The 21,065-nt window shown below is 40.4% G+C and overlaps 1 protein-coding gene across 2 annotated transcripts in view; it reads left to right on the top strand.

Annotated features, from left to right (window-relative positions):
• LOC119656564 (ribonuclease P protein subunit p40-like) overlaps window positions 1-21,065 on the top strand; it is a 52,019-nt gene extending 30,954 nt beyond the window's left edge. The window contains exons 2-5 of one of the 2 annotated variants that reach the window (XM_038062948.1): window positions 12,762-12,906; window positions 13,003-13,158; window positions 20,360-20,813; window positions 20,878-21,065. In XM_038062948.1, the coding sequence (XP_037918876.1) occupies window positions 12,762-12,906; window positions 13,003-13,158; window positions 20,360-20,813; window positions 20,878-21,061 (939 nt within the window). In that variant the 3' untranslated portion in view covers window positions 21,062-21,065. Of the gene's footprint in view, window positions 1-12,761; window positions 12,907-13,002; window positions 13,159-14,071; window positions 15,816-20,359; window positions 20,814-20,877 lie in introns of those variants that run through there. The other variant, XM_038062946.1, reaches the window with a different exon arrangement.

Raw genomic sequence — 21,065 nt, 5'->3', positions numbered from 1 at the left:
TCTTTCAGCGGGCGAGTTGTTTAAGTTTGTGTTCCTTGTACAGTAAGAAAATGTTCATACCGCTTCACGGATCTCGAAGACGGGAGATATTGAATTTGAGGGTCGGTGCTCTGCTCCCCTGGGAGCAAACTCAGTAACGAAACGCAAACTAAGGCGAGAGCATCAGATGATGGTCGTTTCCAAAGCTGATGTCAGCATCTCTTTTATTGCTCACATTCAGAAGACTACTCTAAATCTACTGCTGATCGAGATATAATCGATCTCATTTCGGTTAGGTCGGTACCCGGTACCATCCAAAAATCTGAAAAGAATCACGAAATCTAGATCTTAAAATACATCCCGTTCTGAGTATATCTTGTTAGATATGAATCAAAGCTCGTAGATTTCAATACGCTAACATCCTCACGCAGAAAAGCTTCCTAACATTTTGCAAATAGTACAATAAATCTATTTGCATTTTTCCCTGGCCGGAAATTAGACTACTGTCAATAAGTTTGGAACTTTCTTTGAAAGAAATCGTTATCACACTGAAATCTACATATTTTAATTCGTATCTAATAAAATATACTCGGTCGAATTTATCTTTTATAGCGTGTTGAAAAAATCGACTGATCATTTTTCTGAAAGGCTATAACCCGCATCTTAGGTATTTACGAAAGGAAAAACGTGCATAGAGAGTTCTTCACATAAGATAAACACAAAACCTTTACACCCAAAGCGCCGGTATCCCGACTTATTTAAATATTTGTTACTATATGGTTCTTTTGGTTGAAGCAATGTACGGGAAGGTTTTCAGCTCTTGTCCCTTGAAAGAATCTCGATTTCTTATATTGATCAATCAACACCAGTTTTCATTTATGAGATCCCGATGAATTGCATTGATTCGCTTTGTCCTGAACTTACGCCCTGAGCTTACCCGCCCTCCCCAAAAGATCGTGTCGGGAAACATTTCGAAAAAAGCCTCGAATTATTTCACTCTGATTCAAAGAGCTTTGATCTTCATTATCCTGTGACGTTGTTTGAACCTCGTCCTGAGGATTAAAATAGGCTCCCAAACAAGTTTTTCACTTCTCAACTGGTTCACCCATTCTAAAAGTGCTGTCTCTAGTTCCTCGTATGTAAATATCGACTTTTATATATTTTTTCTTTCATGGATGAAGCTGTAGATATAAGTTACGTTAATTTATGATTTTGTTTGAAAACCTATCTGCTATTGAATTCTCCTATTTCACGGCCAACTTTCTCATATTCACTCTGAATTGACATTTTTAGCTCGTCGATGCTATTTTTATGGCGTCGGGCATCATAAATCTTCCAAACTATGAACACACAAGTTTTCTATTAGTTTCTTGATCGAAAACTTGAAAATCTACAAAAGCCGACTAACTCTGAGCGGTACGTCAAGTTCGGCAAAGAAGTGTCGCAAACTAACGTGAACTAGTATCGCACGTTGGGCATCCTACGTTTTAGAAATCACTCAAAATTTCACATCTTCATATCACATGGGTATATTTAAAACATCAATGTTGGAGCCGGAACATTGTCAGAATGCAGATTCTTATCGGACAAACCCCTGATTTTTCTAAGATAAGATTACAAGAATAATTTACGAGATAAATCGCACTCATTTTTATGAATGATAACGGGCACTTCATATCTGGTAATGCACAAAGGATTGTTTTAGCGAAAACAAAGTATCTAAACCTGAGTTCATCATTTGAGAGATGTTTACTAGAATTAGAATAACGACAAAGAACTAAAAGTCATCGTTGGTAAAAGGTCGAATAAAAGCCATTTTTCGGGCAAAACACATGAAGAATACAGTGAAAATACTAATCACGAAGTCTAGGTTGCTGTACAAATACGGGCACAATCTGAATCTTGTTCTGAAAACAACATCTTGGCAATCAGCACTTCCGCCTTTCCCGCCCTTCTATACAATTTGGTACTGCCACGGTGGAGTAATACGGTTTTATTTCAACACACGGGTGAGGGTATTCTAACGAATAAAAACAGACAGTTGTTAGGGTTGTTGCGTCGTTGATGATGATGATCACCTTCCGCCTCCTCTACAATACCATGCTCTAAAAAATATTCTTTAAGCAGTTGACTAGAGAAGGGCGTTAGAAAATTTATCATGCAAATAGGCTGTTTTAGTATAATATTTCACGACTTTTTGAAAAATCTTCGTTGATTCGGTCCCCTCTCTCTTCATAGCCTGCGTAAATACTTTGTCTGGTTCACTGTAGAGTTCTGTGATGCCTTACGAGCGAAACGCAAAGCTCAACTGAGATTCCAACATTCCCGTAATGCTGAAGGTTAACAAACTATATAAACCTACGTTTGGCTACGGAAATTCTAATTAAAAATGCACATCCATCCTTTTCTTCTCAGAAATGTTTGAAAGGTACGTAAAAGGCTGCCTTTTATCTCGTTACAGTTACCTTATTGTGAAGATTCAACACGATCGCTCAACTATGAACAATTTGTTGGAATTCACCAACTTTTTTGCGAAGTTTCTGAATACAAGAAACGATGTCCATACAATCTATACTGATTTCTCCAAAGCTTTAGATCCTATTGACCACCCCTTGCTACTCACTCGGATCAGATGGATTTTTAGCAACTATTCTCTCCTGGCTGAGATCTTGCTTAGCTGGTTAAGTAAGATATATTTGCTTCAATGGTTGCATTTCATCTCAATTTTTTCCCTCATTGGGCGTACCTCAGGGCTTCATCCTTGTCCAGTTTCTTCAATATTTACATGTCAGTTTTCCTACCATCACAACTATATAAAACCCCTTAATGCGAGAAAATGTTACTCATCGATTAGTATATGATATTTCCCTGAGAGTTGGGGTTTAAGAATACACTCAGTGTCTTCCCTGCTTGTCGTAAGAGACGACTAAAAGGGATAAAAATTTGTGGGCTAGCAACCAAGCTGGACATTTTGAGCCAAAGCGAAGTAAGGTGATGGGGAAAGCCGGTCTTGGCGACCGCAACGGTAATGGTGAGAAGTTCGTGAATTTCCACAATTTCTATCGTCTCGTCACTGGTGGCACATTGTTCGAGCATAGAGCCTGCCATAAGGTCAGTTGGGATCTTACGTTCTTTTTAGAAATAACTTTATTTTATCTTCGTAATAAACGATATAAGCACCAAGCAATATTAAGGGCATTCAGGAAAAACGCAAGCGATCATCTGTACTTTCGCCATTGATCATACCTCACGTACATTTGGCCCATGGTATCAACCCCGGTTTTAGTTTTACTATATATGTTGCTAAATCGCTTATACCCATAATAATAATAATAATCGTTGGCGCAACAATCCAATTGAGTCACAGCCTTTAAGTGTATTGTTAGCTTTTTGTGAGATAAACATATTTATATGCATATATTAATTAAGTTTGCTTCTAGTGTCCAATCTAGATAGATATGCATGTACGTCATTATCAGCTGTATTCAATTTACGTATGTACATAGTATAGCCATAAGTTCTGTCAGTCGATGCGTATAGCGAGAAATGTTAGGCCGCCACGGAGATTACCTAACCATACCCCACTTCCGTCAGACTTTCAGGTTCCGCAGGTCATGAAGCTCGGTAACTGCGAAAAAAGAATTCCGATTATTGTATTGCAACAATGTGGGAATACGCCGAAAAAGATTCATAGTTGGTTTAAAAAATCCTGGCGGTAAACTAACGATTCGTTTTTAGGACATAAGCTCGATACCGCGAAACAGCTGATGTGGTTGACAAGTCGCGGGAGGGGCGCCCGCGCTCACTCGAATGTCGTGCATACTGTGTGAGAGCGTGTTCGTCGCAATCTTCTCCGCAAGCAAAAAGGAATGTCGGCGAAAATGGGCGTTTCAACTCGAAGTATAAGTCGTATTTTACGAGAAGATCTCGGTATCGGTGCGTTAGCCTATATGGCTATATGTTAACGCCAAAACTGAAGGAAATACGGCGAACTCGGTGTGCTCCTCTTCTGCAACGATTTCCCAGTAAAAAATATCGCAAAATTCTATTCTCTGATGAAAAAATTTTTACCATCGAGGAAAAAAACCGACCAAATGATCGAGTATATAGTATGTTCACAATTGTTGCCAAAGAAAATGCTCCGCGAGTTCAACGTCGCCACCACAGTTAGATACTAGACAGCTACCACACTCCCCCTTGCCCCTCAAGGGGGGAAATCAGTGCGAGTACACACGATTTCAAATTGTTTTGCCCTTGAGCGTGAGCGAGATGTAACGAAAATCCGATCAGCTGTGTTTGACATATCGCCCGGACTTACCAATGTATTGGTGAGATTGGCAAGTTTTTGGTTATGGATAAGTGAATACGTGAAACAACTTTTTGCTATATGGGTGAGCACGGCAGTAGTACCAGAATAGCAAAAACTCACCGATCTCTCTCTTACCAATACGATTTGACGAAGATTATGCCTTTTCCTTGTTTAGCGTCTCTGATGTGTACAGATAAGCTTCTGCAACACATTCGCAAGTGGGGTCATTTTAGTAAGGGTACTGCCTATAGTAGATCTACTGTGGTCGCCACTATCCGACTTCTGTCACGGTATGGTGGGGCGTCTCATATCACGGAGTAATTGAGTAGGAGTAGTTCATTTCTGCGAGGCCGGCATCAAAACCAATGCAAACGTGAGTGAATCTCTATTCGCTGAAAAGCCTGATGCTTCCGGCAGGACTCGGCCCCCGCTCACAGAGCCAAGGTAATTTAGCAGTGGTTAGCGGCACATGTTCCTCAATTCATAACCGCGAATGAATGGGCTTCAAGCAGCCTAGATTTGAATCCTCAGGACTAAGTTAGAGATGACTGCCTGCGATCGAGCTTACACCGATTTGGAGAATTTCAAGGCCAGCATCGTGCGTGCAGCTCGGGAAATGCCGCTTCATACCGTGCGTAAAGCGATCGATGCATGATCCCACAGACTTCGGGCCTATATAGCTGCTAGTGGCGGCCATTTTGGATATTTTTTTTTTCGTTTGAAAGCTCTATGTTTACCTTTTCTTAAGGTATACTTTTCGATTGATTTATTTTATTACGTCGTGAGAAATAAAGATTTGTTTGACTGACAGAACTTATGGCTATATTATTTATATATGTACATATATATATATATGCTTAAGCGCATAGAGTAAAGTGGAAATATTCAGATGTATGCGATCACTTTAGATATTTATGTGCATATAAATGTGCGCATCAGTTTGAGGTAATAGGCAATGCTTAGGATGAGCACAATATTTGTGTTCATATGTACACGATCCAATCTAGATTGTTGCGCCAACGATTATTATTAGTAAGTCAGATAACCAGTAAAAAAAAACTGATGTCTTTCCGAAAATACGAATATCTTATATCTTACTATATTTTTTGCTGTCTTTCTCATTATTTGGGATTCCACTTTATTTTTAATCTTCAAAAATAAATTTTCATCAAATTTCAATTTATAAAAAAACGATTTTCTCTCTTCACCATTATTGACCTCTCTTCACCATTGTTGAGCTCTAAACTGGAAACAAACTAGAGAAATATCACAAAGAAAGTCCACTTTCCAAATTACAAGTAGTCCTTGATAAGTAACTAAACCAAAAGACTGTTGCTTCTAGAAAAGCTATGTAATTACTGTACGGAGAAAATTAGCCATGAAAACAGTTTTTATCGTCTTACCTGGAGCACAAATTGCTAATTTAGACTTTTTAAACGATTAAACAGATATTTTTTGCTGTCTTTTTGCTTTCCTTTTTTTTCTTTTTATTTTGTTTTAATTTAAATGCCTCAAAAGCAACTAATTTTAATAAAGTTCAAATTAATCAGTAATCAAATGAAACCAATTTATAAAAACGGAACATAGGACTTGGTGTTTTTTAAGTGATATCTATTTTCACATATATCTGTACTCCGACTACCAAGGTTATTTTGTCTGCTGATTGCAGGTGAAATATTCACTATTTCTGGCTTTCAACATTTTCCACAACAATGCCAAGTTTTTAAGTTTTTACCGATTTGAGTGCATCCGTGAAGGCGGATATTTTAATTTAAAATTGTTAGTCTTTCTATCCGCCCTTTAGTCCCGATAGTTGGAAAGTTTTGAATTTTTTAGCAAATCAAATTATGAAAATGTAAATTATCAGAATTACTTTTTTTAGTTTTAACGAAAGAAGCGAGGTCAACAGTCTTCGTCAATCACAGGTCGAGCTCATTCACTTTGGAAAGTGGGGAATCGGGGCACGCACATCTAATTGTAGCACCTCGAAGTATCTGCGCGCTCTCACATGCACAGTCGGGATTTTTTACACTGTTGCTTAGCTAGTCATTTCTGAAATTCGCTACGGGATGGATGTTGAATCCCACATTACCAAACTGTAACTACATCCTTGATAGAATCACAAGAGTATGTGAATGACTTAGTGATGTTTTTGCAAATGGATTATCTTATTTATTTATTTGATTTTAGGAACAATACACAGAAAAGTTAGTTTCTTCTTTTGTTCCCAGAAATAGGCTCAACTAAGTAGCACAATCTCCGCTTGAAACTACAAAGAGAGGCAAAGTCAAAGGAACCAAAGTGTGTGCGTGAGTTGGGGGGTGGGGAGAAGCTATAGCTTCAGTCTACGGAATATCCCAGATTCGTTAACATATCGCAAGATTTCTGTTAGTGGATGTGATGCTATCCGTTGCAATTAGACAACATCGGCACCGAAGATCTGATGTCTGATTCGTCCGTAGGCATTTCACATAGAAAATGCTCCGTGGATTCCGCTTCCTCCGCATCATCTTGAATAATGCCTATTCTGAACATATACCCAGCTAGTAAATTATTGCCTGTTAGAATGCTTCCTAATAATCATAAGCGGGCGCAATACTAACCACATTGCCTTTCACAGTGTGCTTTTATCGTCTTGAATGTAGCGCTCTAACACACTTCAGGGCTCGGTTTCAATTGGGTTGTTGCGCCAACGATTATTATAATATTTAATAATGTTTCTAACGAATGTGTTGAAAAGGATTAAGGAGAGCTGTAAAGTGGGAGGAGAAACGCAGGATAAAACCAGAGATTTTGGAAGTGCAATTGATGATATCGACGAAGTAGAAATTGAAACGAAATTTGTCGTCCAAAGTTACACTCAGGTCTTGAAAGCAGAAGTAAATAGTAATGTCCATCAAAACAGTAGGAAAAGGACTTTGGGTGAGCTAGTTCGCCAAGCACCAATTATAATAGAACCTGAGGAACTCCAGACAAGGGAGAGAAAGAAAGTGACGAGTTACAAATGAAAAGAGACTGCAGGAACGGTTACGAAAGTGGGTGGCGAGCCAGTTGATATGTGATGGGAAGAAAAAGTTAAGCAGAGAGAGAATTTGGGTAGAGTACATGTAAATGACATATACCCTCTGTCGTGAATTAAAACATTTAGCAACGAAATTGGTGAAGTCAAGAAAGTTAGAAGCAATAAGTTGATAGTTCGCAAAGTCATACTGCTTGTTCGCTACGAGGTGACCGAAATGCTCGCTTAATCGGCCGTTAAGGTGTCCCTCTCACCCTCAGGAGTTGTCAACGATCCTTAACGGGTCGCTTACGATGCCGGGAATGGCATCCCCGAGGTGCCCGAGCAAGTAGTTCTGACCCCCTAGCTGACATATTACCTGCGACCTAGGCAGTAGCCTCGAGAAAGTTTCTCGGTGAAGAGCAAACTGCTAATGACCGATACACGCCGGGACACACTATGAGCCCCCAGATCTGTCGACAACTCCTTGTCGGCGTCGATGGGGTGATATGAGTCTAGCTCTGCCAAAGTCGCGTTGTCTCATGTGAGCACTGATCCTTCCGTGAGTTCCGGGATCGCCTAATTGTAGGTTAGGCCTCAGGGAACTGGGGTAGGGGTTCTGTCACCGAGGGTATACCCCTTCCTGAATATTTCGGCCCACTCCCTTGCACAGGATGCGCTGGTAAAAAATTTAAATGGCGAACAAAAACAAATCAGACGAGGGAAGTGGAGAGTGAGCTGGCTGCATTTATTCGGAGCACGAAAATGCGCCGCTCGCCTCAGCGCCCAGCGAAGGACGCAACAAAGGTTGAAATACCCGACGAGTCATCGGGACGCGAAGACGGAGCTAAGGACTTCCAAAGTGATGCGGCACCTGCAATGGAGAGAGGAACCCAGACCATACCACACAGTACTATAATTGCGGAAAGAGGCGCAATGGAAACTGCCGAAACTAGCCAAATAGTTTCGAATATAAGTCGAGTGGAAGGGCTGTCGACTACTCTGGCGCAAGCTGAAGAGGAAAGGCTTATTAAGAAATGCGTAGCAGTTGTGAAGCCCATGAGATCTGCGACGTTCCTCCCCAAAAACGTCAGCAAAGAGGTGGAAAATGTAAAAGTAAAACGAAGAGTGGTGGAGTTCTAGTCGATCTAGGCCCGAAGACAATAAATAAAGCTACGTTCTATGAAGCAGTCAAGGGGCTTCTAGGAGAAGAAGCTTTGGTTTCTAGCCTGGAACCCACGTGTTCTCTGGAAATCCGAGACCTTGACTGCCAGAAAAGAACTAGGTAGAAGAAGCCATCAACCGCGAATGTCGGGAGGTAACGAATTCACAAATTAGTATTACCTCTGCGAACTCCCGGGGCCAAAAAAATGGCTGTGGTGGAAGTTGCCGAGCAATACCCGAGGAAGCTTCTAAACAGCCAGAAAATAAGAATTGATTGGGTAGTGTGTAGGATACGAATCCGGGCCGCCCTAACCGACTGCAGAGCAGAATTGGAAAGAGCTAGGACGCGGTCAACCTGATTCGTATCCTACAAATCAATATGCACCAAAGTGCAACCGCTTACAAGTTACTAGCGTAGTTCGCTGCGGAGACCAAAGCTGATTTAGTGAGCAGTACCAAAACAAGGACCCAGTTTCATGGCACTCGGAAATATCAGGTACCGCTGCCATCTATGTTCGGGACGGCATTCTCCTTACGGTTCTTACCCAAGGCCGAGGGGACGACTTTGTCTCAATTCGGTGTTCAGGGTTCAGTTTTTTAGTGTCTATCTTACACCGAATGAGACGATGCCGGACTTTCGACGCAGGCTTGATGCTTTGGAGGACGCTATCTTAGGCACAGACGGGCGGATTCTGGTCGGGGGTGACATCAATGCTAGCGCACTTGAATGGGGCATACCTCACACATATTCCAGAGGGAAACGAATTCTGGAAATGGCGGCGAGAACAAGACTGGTAGTTCTAAACACCGGGAGGTTTGTCGAAACTCTTGGAACAGATGGGGTCGCGCTGGAGGGTACTCCTGGGGGCGATGGCGCCGCCGTAAATTCAGTTATGAACCTGGGAACGACGGCTTGCGGAACCTCCATGCTCAGGAGAGTATCGAGATGTGGCAAACCTTTTATGTTTTGGTGGACAGTGGAAATCGCAGAGCTCCGGAAGGAGTGTCACAGGCTCCGCCTAAGCGACCGGGAGGAGGCATGTATCATAGTGTCGAACTACAAATCAGCCAAAAGGAGCTCAATAAATAAGGGCAAAGCTCGCCGCTGGCAGAATCTGGCCAACGAGGTGAATGGGGACCCATGGGGACTCGGTTACAAACTGGTAACCCGAAAAAATCGGGGCTCAGCGGAAACACTGTTCACTTAAGTCCGAGCAGATGGACCGCATTGTAAGGGTATTATTCCCTGTGCACAGCAACAAGGCCCCAGGACCCGATGGTATTCCAGCGGAGATATACAAACTGGTATTCCAACTCCGGCCAGACCTACTGCTCGGTGCATTCAACGCTTGCCTGAAAGAGGGCACTTCCCCTGCTCGTTGGAAGGTGGCGAGACTTGCGCTGATCCACAAAGGGAAAGGCGACCCCGAGTTTCCGTCTTCATACCGCCCACTATGTATGCTTGACACTGCTGCTCATCAGAAGTAGACTCGCTGAAGCGATACGTGCTGCCGGAGATAGGTAAGCGGTTTCAACCTTGCACTGGAAAGAAAACCGAAGTAGTCATCTTGACCAAAAAGAGAATTCCGACCCTGCGTCCTATATCGTTCGGCGAGTCGATAATCGAGTCAAAACCAGCAGTAAAGTTTATCGGGCTGACTCTTGACTCAAAGACGAGCTGCAGCTGGGGTTTGTTGCTCGTGAAGAACTAAATGAAACTAGGCAGGTGGACTCATCGGCAATTTAGGTGTGTCGCTGAATAGGAAGCATGGTGAGACGATTATTTCCTTACCCAATTTTTAAGTGGGCATGGAGGTTTTCAGTCTTACCTACACAAGATTGGAAAGGCGCGATTTATGGATTGTGTGTTTTGCAATAAAGTTGTGGACGACGCCCATCACACTTTTTTTCTTGTGGAAGGTGGGATGCGGTTCGTCGGTAGGTCTATTTGAACACAGGGGATCTCTCTCCAGACAACATTGTCGAAGAGATGCTGAGGAGTGAGGACAGGTGGAGCCGTGTTGGACATTACCTTCAAGTCCTTCTCGTTGCTAAGAAGATGGAGATCGACCGGTGGAGGAGCCGAATGGCAGGCGGTTCCTTGAACTGACAGTTCCCTTCCTCCTCTACCCTTCTGTTGGTGCAAGGAATTTCCTGATTTAAAGGCTTCGCAAGGCGGGAGAATTCGGGGACTAGCCCGAAGTAATGTGATAAACGGTTCCAGGCTAGCTCTCTGACGATGGGGAGGGGTTTAGTTGCTAGTCCGACGACGTACCGAACTGGGAGTCCAACACTGTGTGCGTAAATGCATTCACCTACCCTTCCCAAAAAAAAGGTATCTCCTGAGGATTTTGGAACAGAAGCAAAGGTGTGGAATAGGGCAGAAGATCACAGCTAAGGTAGGGTCGCCACTTCTGAGGATAGAGATAATAAGGCCGCTTTTTCGGCGGTGAAAAAAGTAGCATTCTTCGAGACTTTGTTGAAAATTATGCATAAAAGGAGCGAGATGTATTGTTGACTATTAGCTAGTAAGAGTTTAGAAAGCCCACTGTTGTCAAACTTATCCATGAGGGCCTCAACAGAGGAAGGACGAGCAACTCAGAACAGTCCACATCTAGAAGGGGCATGGAGAGTTAAGAACAGAATAGGTCATGGAATTGTCGTTGGACATTAATGAAAAAAGGAAGGGAAGATTGAGCGGGGGTTATAGGGATTGCGGGTGTAGGACTAAAATGGCTTGAAATCCCCCCGTGCTAGGGAGACGAAGAAGCTATCAAGTATGGCTCATATGCCATTTTAATCATTGATTTCACAGAGGAGCGCATAGTTTTGAAATGAGCAATTTCGTGACACTTTTGGAAGAGAGAAACTTCTTCCATACTGCTTCAGGCGAATGTTTTTATGTATCTCCGTGGTAAACCAAGTTAAATAAAAGCGGAGATATATGGGAGAAGAAGGCATCCGAGATCGGAAAGGATGCTGTAAACCTTACTGAGAACTTGATTGTACACATGTTATGTTAGCTAATATGTGGCCCTAGCAGTTGACATTATTAAAGTTGGCTTTGCGGAAGATAAACTTAGCTGATTTTTGAGCAAAGTTGAAATTAGACTTTAAATTTGAGGGCTGGATAACGAGCGTCGTTTTTGACATACGGGGATGTACTTTTAGTTTACCCTTTAACCAGCCAGATGAATCATACTATCCGAAGAATAAAATGCAATTGTGTACCACAGCGAAAAATATAAACTAACATTATGTTTGATTACAAGCAAAAAATTGGGATGGTTGTTTGTGTGGGACGAAAATTTCAAAGTTTATGAAAAGGTATACGAGGCTTACCCTTTGTCGGCCTAGTGTAGTCGTAAGGTTTCTCTGAAGCTGTTTTGCTATTTTATATAAATTTGGGAATTCGCAGATAAATACCTCGACAAGCAAAAAAAGTCTGCAACTCTTGGCCATATTCCTTCATTCCAACGATGCGTATTAGAATGTGCCAGAGTCTAGTCTGACTATGGAAAATTGCGTGCCACCACCTGTAAAAAAATGTGTCCATGTTGAAACTTCGCATCTATCAGTTATCTAGTACTTGCATGAAAGGGATAACATTCAGTTTTTGTCAATAAGATGCAATATCCAAAATCCAACTTTTGGGCACATGAGAGCTAAAGCGGGTATTAACTATTCTGAAAACGAGCCGGTTCTCATGCACAAATGTAAGATTGTTGACTATTTCTGTCACTTAATTTATAATCTAATAAAATGACAACGTTTTATTCATAACATCAATATTTACGGTCTAAAAATATCCTACATTTTTATTAATACTTTCTTCTTTAAAAAAAGATGGAAAAAATGCTTTATTTTTATTCGACCGACACAGAAACTTTCCAAACAATCATTTGCCTGTTTATTATTACCGAGTCTACCTGATTTGTGGTCAGTCATCATCAAAAAGCTGCAGTCACAGGGGAAAGGGACATTTGTTTAATTTAAGGTAAAGGGAGGAGGCTTATGTCCTTAAATTGGCCAGATAATATTTATAAAAGTGAATGTGTTACATCAGGAAGTGTTTCGATAAACGTATCTTTTTCCGTGTTTACATATTATTTTTCGCAGAGTTTCGATGGTTGTATGCGGCACGTATGTGCAGCGCAAATCGTCAGAAATTTTCGCCCACCGTCTTGATTCTATAAATAACGTTGCCAAATAGAACTTAATTGTCGGCCGAATAATCTCTTATGTTTTGTAAAAGCGAAGAAAGTTTTACAATATCGAGTCAAGTTCATGATTGTTTTTCTCTTGCAAAAGGTGTCTCTCGTTCTGCCCAATTGTTCCGGATCGATTCCAGAAACTGTAGCCAACCTGTTGAAGGACAGTGATTTCTACCGCTTGGACAACTTTGACTTGAAAGTGTTTTTGAATCGTGAGTTTATCGAGGGATTCGTGAAAAAAGGTAAGTGCGTTTGATTTTTCTCATTTTCTCTGACGGGATACGTGGCCAGAAGAGATAACTTTTGATTGAATGACCTTTGCTAATTTTTTTGAACAGGGAAATTCACGGCCCTATCTTGGGACCCACGAAACGATGTTGGAAATTGTTATGCCGTAACCGCTGATGGTAAATTAGTATTATCAATCGACAAGGAATTGTACCAATCGCTAGGACTTGAAGGACAAAAATCAGTAGGAAACAGTTTTAAAAATAGTAAGTACGCAAAAGGCTGTTTAAAATTGGCAAGACTGCCACAACTCAAAGATATTTATCGGTGTCCATTTGGATCACAAAATTAATTGTTTTTATTGATATTTACATGCTGTATATTTCGTATTCCAAACAAATGGACCCTCTTACTCGAAAGTGACAATAAATAATGCCAAGCGGTTAACATTCGGAGCGTGTGCATTAGGTATTCATCAGTTTTTTGCTAACGCTAACCGTCATCCAGGAAAGTTATTCTGGCAAAGTTAGTGAAAAGTACTGCTGTTAGTGCAATACTGCCATTGGAATGATTGGTATATACTTAATAAGATTACACATGGGAACTTTCTTCTAAATTTTGACTCAACTCTCTGGGGGTGAAATGTCTTTATGAAGGGACTAAAAAATCTCTTCTGCATTTAGTGAATATTCATTGTTGCATGCTCATCAAAAATGAAGAAGTATAGATAATGCAAAGTTATTGAGTTGCATTTAATCCACCAGTAATGTCCCACCACTAAATGATTTACTTGGAATGTAGGATATATATCCATCAAATATAGAAAAATCATTAAACGAGAGATTGATTGGTTTTCAAAAAAAATGTCGTCAGTTTTATAAATATAAAAGTGTAGGTCAAAAATTGGAGAAAATAACACTTCTGTGTATGTGTAACGTTGGGAAGAAAACAAATGACACATTGCATATACGATACAACCTAAAATTATACAGGAATATATCTAAGTAGAGAGTGTATACCATATATCGTTTTCATGAAAATCATGTTCCAGAGAGGGTTAAGTCCATGAAATATTCGTGGATTTCACCTCAAACAACAAGAAAGAGACGAAACTTTGAGTTGTGTTTATCTTGCTTTCGAAATTTCACATAAATCAGCATCTGATGGGATTTATTTCAGAAAGCTACTCCGGCATTTGGTGCAAACAACTTGCCAATTGAGTCAAAATGCCAAAAATAAAACAACCGCTTAAACTGGAGGCTTTGGCTCTGAAGTCCTCGGTGAAATGGCTCACAGACACTGGCCGCAAGCTCATGAAAATTATAGAGACTCTAACGAAAAGGGAAGTCGGTGGATCTTCAGAATTCCTTAAAAGTCAAGTGCAATTGCTCTACAATATATTCGAGTACAATGTACCATGCTATCTATTCGATCGCTTCTGTGAAGAAGTCTTTATTGCTATACCGCTTTTAATTGAGAGCATCACAAAAGGAGTGGGCAACCATTCATCTTCAATGGGCAAATATTTAACCAAAGTGAACGTGGCTGTATCGCTTGCTGAAGTTGTAGCATCACCTTTTCTACGAATTTTGAATTTCGACGACATGCCAAAGATGATGCGCCATTTGCTTTACTCGAAGTTGAAACAAATGAAAGGATTGGCATATCTCAACCTGAGCTCACTATCGGGCGGATGGAAGACTTGCGAGATGGAGCCTGTTGTCCTAAATAGCGTTATTTATCTACACAATCTACAAGTTCTTATTTTAAATTATGACTGCACTGATAATATCTTAAGAGCCCTGAACACTGCTTGCCCCCGCCTTCGCACGTTAGATATAGCTTCATCTAAGTCGATTTCAAATAACAGTATCAAATACTTGGTTGAGTTTCCTTGCCTCAGAAGCTTGCAACTGCATCGAACATCAGTTTCAATCGAAGGCTACGTTCAGCTACTCTTAAAATTACCACTTCTGGAGGACATCGGACGATTCGATGAAATCGGTCGTTGCCTAGAATATATTGATATGACTTACGAGAATTTTCCGGATTATCCTACGTTAAACTTGAAAATCTTCAGCACTCGCTTTGTCGTCACTAAACACTTGCAAATATTAGCGAAAATGTGTCCTGAAATAAAGCATGTTTCAATTTTCCATAATCCATTGTCAAACGACCTCATGGCTTTGGTCCCGATCAATAAATTGGCTGAATTGAGATTACTTTCATGCGACTTCTTCGGAGACCAAATTCGTGACGTATTGCAAGTGAAAGGATGTAACATAACTTACTTACATTTCGAACATGTCGATCAAATCGATATGAACGCTTTGATGTACATCAGTCAGTTTTGTCCGGATTTGAAACATTTCACCATTTACAACTGCGAGTTAATGGAAAGTACGTCATTGTATACTCGCCGTTTGGATATCCCGCCATTTATAAATTTGGAGAGATTAACAATTGCGGCCCAATGCAAACATCAGCACCTCGAATTCATTTTGTCGAATTGTTTTAAGATTAAGTATATTCATATAGGAACAATGGTGCCTACGGACGATGCACTGTTCGATCGATTACTTCTGAAGAATCCGATGCAAGACTTGGAAGAGCTACGCATTATTTTTTCAAATGATCTCACCATAGCAACTGCATACAAGTTGGTTAACGTTTGTCCAAATCTCATGATTTTAAATGAGCTAGAAAGCTGGACTAGAATAAACAAATTGGAATTGGAATGTTTCAAAATTTTCATTGAAACGCGTAACTTCGATTTAAATATAAAACCATTGAGACGGTGCAAGACTGAAGAAGATGATGATAACATCTAAACCATCGAACTTATTATTATAATTGTTTAATATTATTGTTATGTACTTTGGTTACAATTAAACCCTTTTTTAATGTATATAAATATCTTTTGGTAATATTTTGAGATCTAGATTGTTTTCATTCTCCGTTCACAGTCAACGTCATTCTCTAAAATCCTTGGTCTTCTATTTTTCAACTCACATTTGAAAGTATTTAAATTTAAAAATACACACCTTCATTTCGCATGTATGAAAAGAATAGATTCAACTTTGTGAAAAAATTCAAATTTTTCATAAGTTTTTTCGGTTTCACTAAATCGCACTTTAGAGACGATCCTTTACTATAATATTTGCTAGCCTCATCGACTCTCTAGGCTGCTTTCCGTTCTGGCTCCTCTTGCATTGCCCACATCAACACCCTTCGGATCATTTTGGAACAGTGCGCGGAGTTCAGATCTTCACTGCACCTGCTCTTTATCGATTTCGAGAAAGCTTTCGAAGCGTGAACAGAGCGTGTATCTGGAGTGCTCTACGGAGGAGGGACATCAACGTAAAATCTCAGAAGAATTTGAAATGCAAAGCTAAGTCCGCCATGGTGGCATCTTGTTACCGATATTATTTCTTCTTGTTATCGATAAAATTCTTCATGCTGCCTTATCCGTAGGACGTGGAGGAATTCAATGGATTATGATTGCGGCAGCGTACAGCTAAAGTGTAAATATTTTTTTAAATAAAAAAAATCTTTCAACGGATTTTTCTCATGTTTTTGTGACTGGTTGACACCCTACTGGATCGATTGGTCTGATTTTTTGAATATGTTGTTGTATAAATGCCTGACTCTGGTATGAATAATCTTCTAGATTGGTTGAAGATTTTCTGATTTTCACCCGATTTTCCAACCTCATAAACAGAATGTTTCAAAAAATGTCCGCCATTTTCTTAAGTTTCTACGTAATTTCTGGATTTTGACAAGTGCCGATGGTGGCGGGTCGTCAAATAATTCATACAATTCATGATTGTATCTGATTCGCCAGGCATCTCCTTCGTTTACTTCTCCGAAAATCTGTTGGAGGCTTTTCTCTCAAAGATATCGATCTGCTTTTTCGAAATTTGCGTCAAGGCCCGCGTCTCGCATCCATACAGCAGCACGGGACAAATTAATGTCTTGTAAATGTGTAGCTTATTGTGTTTGTGTACTTTTCTCGATCTCATTATGGGGAGGACCGCATAAAATGCGATATGAGCAGTAGTAATCCACCTTTGGATTTTATGTTTTCCGTTTTAGTTCTTCGAGAATAGGGCTCCTAGGTAAATGATTGGTCCACCTGTTCGAAATTACGCTCGCCCATTGCAATGTTCTGTATATTAGCAGTCGCCTTGCGATTTTGGGTCATGTATTTCATTTTGGATTCATTGACCCTGAACCCCACTTCACTCGCTGCTAATTCGAACTGCTCGAACATTCCAGAATATTCACATCATCTGCGTACGCCACCAGTTGCGTGGATTTCACCAGTAATGTAGCTCTTGTATCAACTGAGGCATCCTTCCTGACGATATATTCTAGCACCAATTTAAAGACAGTGGGACGAGCCCATCTGTTTGCTTACGTCTTAACATTAAAGGAAGGCGTTATGGCAGTTCATTTTGGATTTTTACCTGGTCCTCGTTGTTAATCATTGTGGTTTTTACTAGCCGCACAAGCTTCGCTGGGAGTTGTAACTCGATAATTATTCTGTACAGAGCATCAAGATTTACCCTGTTGTACGCTTGACAGTAGTCAATGAACAGTTGGTGCACATCGATGTCATATTCTCAGCACTTTTTAATCACCTGCTTAATTGCAAATATCTGGTTCGTTGTCAATCGTCCGGGTCTGAAGCCACCTTGGTATTTCCCGATGATGTTGTTTGAATACTCTCTCAGTCGTCGTTCGATTTTATTCGTGCAAAGCAGTAAGATCCCCCGTAATTTTCGCATTGCAGACGATCATCCTTCTGATATCTACAGAGGGTGCTTCGTTCCTCATATGTGGCGAGGAGGGAGAGAAGGTAGTCTGCTGAATCAACACCAAAATGGCCAAGGAAAAACCTCCATGGGACAGCGCTGGTAAATGCTGTATTCATTATGATTTGCTGGTCGTAATGCAGTATGTAGACGCCCTGAGGCCTCACACATTGGTAACAGCAGCCCGACATAGGCTGTTGGTAGGGTCGACAAATGTTACATTAAAATACTATAAGCCTATATGTATTGGGTTCGTTTAGCCCTATTGATATACAAATCAAGCTTTGGTAGGGACATGCTGGACCAATAGTGTATGTTGCTCTTGTGTTTACACAAGATGCGCATTTTGTACCTTCTTCTTTTGACAAGCCTTGGATATTGCAAATGTGTAACCACCAATAGACACGCGGTAGACAAGTATGCTACAACGACCTCCAGTTTATCGGTGAACGGCGTAAGCGATTGGAGCTACGGAGTACGCTTCGAATCCAACAAATCCCTAACAGAATTGATAGATGATTGCACCGGCTTAAGAGGAGTCTATAACGAACGCATGCCTCGCAGTTGAGCACTGGCCCAGGGAGGTTTCATATTCGCTCAAGGGTGGAGTTGGACTCAAGATGGTTGTGGTGTTAAGCAAATCAACCTACTAGAGTTGCACCCGTGGTGAGGGTCTCGTAAGGGAGCATTCTTCGAGAAATCTTCCTTCTAGCTTCCCAGAAAAAAACGCCGTCTCCTCAGAGGGGAAGTATGACCGTAAGGCTTAGGCATTCCAAAGGCACGTTCAGTATACACAAGGAGCTTGTGCTAAATGCTACTTGTACGTCGTTCTTCTTCAAGTTGTCGTCATGCGTTAAAATTTTGTTGTTATTGAACTTTCGTTGTTATCGTCTGCAGATATTCCTAGCGAATCATCTTAGTTCGTGATCCTTGTCTCCACTGGCTCGGGCTCGTCTTTCGAGAAGTAATCGGTAACTTTCGTTTTTCTCGTTAATGACTTCCAGGCAAGCATCATTGAATCATACCTTACGGTTCTTCCAAACTCTTTTCCCCAAATCACCCGCAATGACGAAATAGTTATCAACAAGCATGTTACAAGTACATCTATGGATGCATACGATCAATATGTATGTACTGTACGTACTAATAAACGGTAATAAGCAAGATAAGCATATTGATGTCTTTTATATGTACATGGCTAAGAATTTGGAAATATATGAAGGAATATTTAAAATTTTCAGCTATAATCGAATGGAAAAGCGGGCATAGAAAGCTACCCAGATAAGATGAATACCAAACCTTCGTACCCGAAGCTTCCAGCTTCTAATATTTTAATTAAGGAATCTTTCAAGGACTCTGGCTCACCAAAGAAACTACATTCGTTATACTGGTGCCAAGGTACTCATCGTGGTATTCGAAAAAATTGAACGAAATATCTGAATTCGATCAACGCAATATTTGCCTGGTATCATCTTTAAAATTATATAAACTCAGTTAAGTAAATCTAGTTTGGATCCTGTGCCTCATGAACAAAATCCATAGAAAAAAACACAAGGGCCAAATTGGGAAGCCGAGGCGGTTACTCCCAAGTCGTATTCCCTTAAAACAGTCGTGGACGCTCTTGAAGTGTGCTTCGTTGCAACCAAATAGCCCTTAAGTCCAACTCATCTAGCCGCGGAAAAAAAGGTCCTGCAATATGTTTACATACCAGGATAATACATACAAGGATAATAGGGGGGCCCGCACAACTTTCACCTCGGGCCCAGTTTTTGTGCATGATTTTCTCCTTGACGTGGATTTCGCCTATTCAGATTGGTCTTATCCAGAATACCTACATACGCGGTCTACATTTAGTTACATTCTGCATTCTAAAAAAGTGAAATCTACTGTTAACTTTTAAATTCCACTTCCAGTTATGCAGATCAGGACAGAAGGTTTGAAAATTCTGAACAGAGAGATGCTAAACAGTTGATTAGACTGTTTTCGAATGGTTTAGTTTAGTGAGAGGAAGAAATTTTGAAGGAGATATCCTAGGATTTGCAAAAAGCTTGAATTGTCCTGCTTTCAGAGCCAGCAATGGTGAGCTACAGTGATCCAAAAATAAGGAATGGGATCTACGGAAAAATTATATCTGGAGAAAGTGCAGCAATCAAAAAGCGGTGTATGGATATTTTCCTATAATTTAACCTAAAGACATAAACGAAAATAATCTTTCTTATAACTCCTTTCCAAAGCACTTTAGTACTAGAAGGAGATAAACGTCTTGACACGATGCATAGCAAAGAAAGCGTAACTTTGCTAATTGGAGCCATCATGGCTGAAATCTTCGATAATAGGGAGAAGTAACTAATCTCATTAATTTTAAATTACTTAACCGTCAATTAAATGACAAACAGACGGTCATGGATGATGGGAGATACCTTTACAATTGGTTGATCGGCGAGGGCAAGAATATAATGGGCAATGTTCAACCAAGGACATAGGAACTATTCAAAACTTCAAAATGCATTACTAGAAACATAATTTAAAGAAGACTTAGTGAAGTTTTATCGTATATTAATTCGATAGATTATTTGAATTCTTTCAATTTAAAAACAAAAAAATCTCATTTGCATCAATCGTTAGCCACTATGCTCGAATTTCATTCTAGTTATTCGAATCGACCTAAAACACCCAGATCTTCGTAATGACAAGCCATATTTCCAACGTGTAAAGCGGGCATTAGAAAATGAAGCATTCACCAACCAGTCACTGCAATTCACCTGGGATCCGTCAGATTCATCAATCTGCCCATCGTCAGCTGCAGCATACTTCAATAGTCAAAATTGCACGGTAAGAACTTGCCATACGAAAGTCAAAGTGCACAGAGAGAGATCACTACGATGTCCCAAATATGATCCTAAAAGTGGCAAAGATGTAGATGGACCGCATGAACTGGTAGAGTACCTTTCGATGCGGATGCTTTCATGTGATATGGACAGAAATGAAATCCTAAATTCTTATTGTGAAAACCTAGACACGGAAGACGTTGACACGGCGTTGATGGTACATTGCAAAGGATTTTTTTCGGCCTCATTCATTAATCGGCTTTGGAATGAGTTAAGGTAATATTAAAACATAATATCTGCTTTCGCAGGAAAGGGTAATGTTTTATTCTTTATCTTGCAGAAAAATCTCATTGGAACCGTGGTCTGCACTGTGTGTCAATGGTTTCGAGTTCACTCCGTTGACATTTTTCAATCGTGAGCACACATTCACTACGAACGGCGACAACAATTTTGCCATTTTACATTATCCTGGAAATGCATTTTTGTTATATCAAAATTCTTCATCAAATAAAAAGCAATATTAGGAAT

This window comes from Hermetia illucens, chromosome 5 (genome assembly GCF_905115235.1).
Source record: "Hermetia illucens chromosome 5, iHerIll2.2.curated.20191125, whole genome shotgun sequence".
Classification (NCBI taxonomy): Eukaryota; Metazoa; Arthropoda; class Insecta; order Diptera; family Stratiomyidae; genus Hermetia; species Hermetia illucens.
This window is presented reverse-complemented; position numbering and strand designations above follow the sequence as displayed.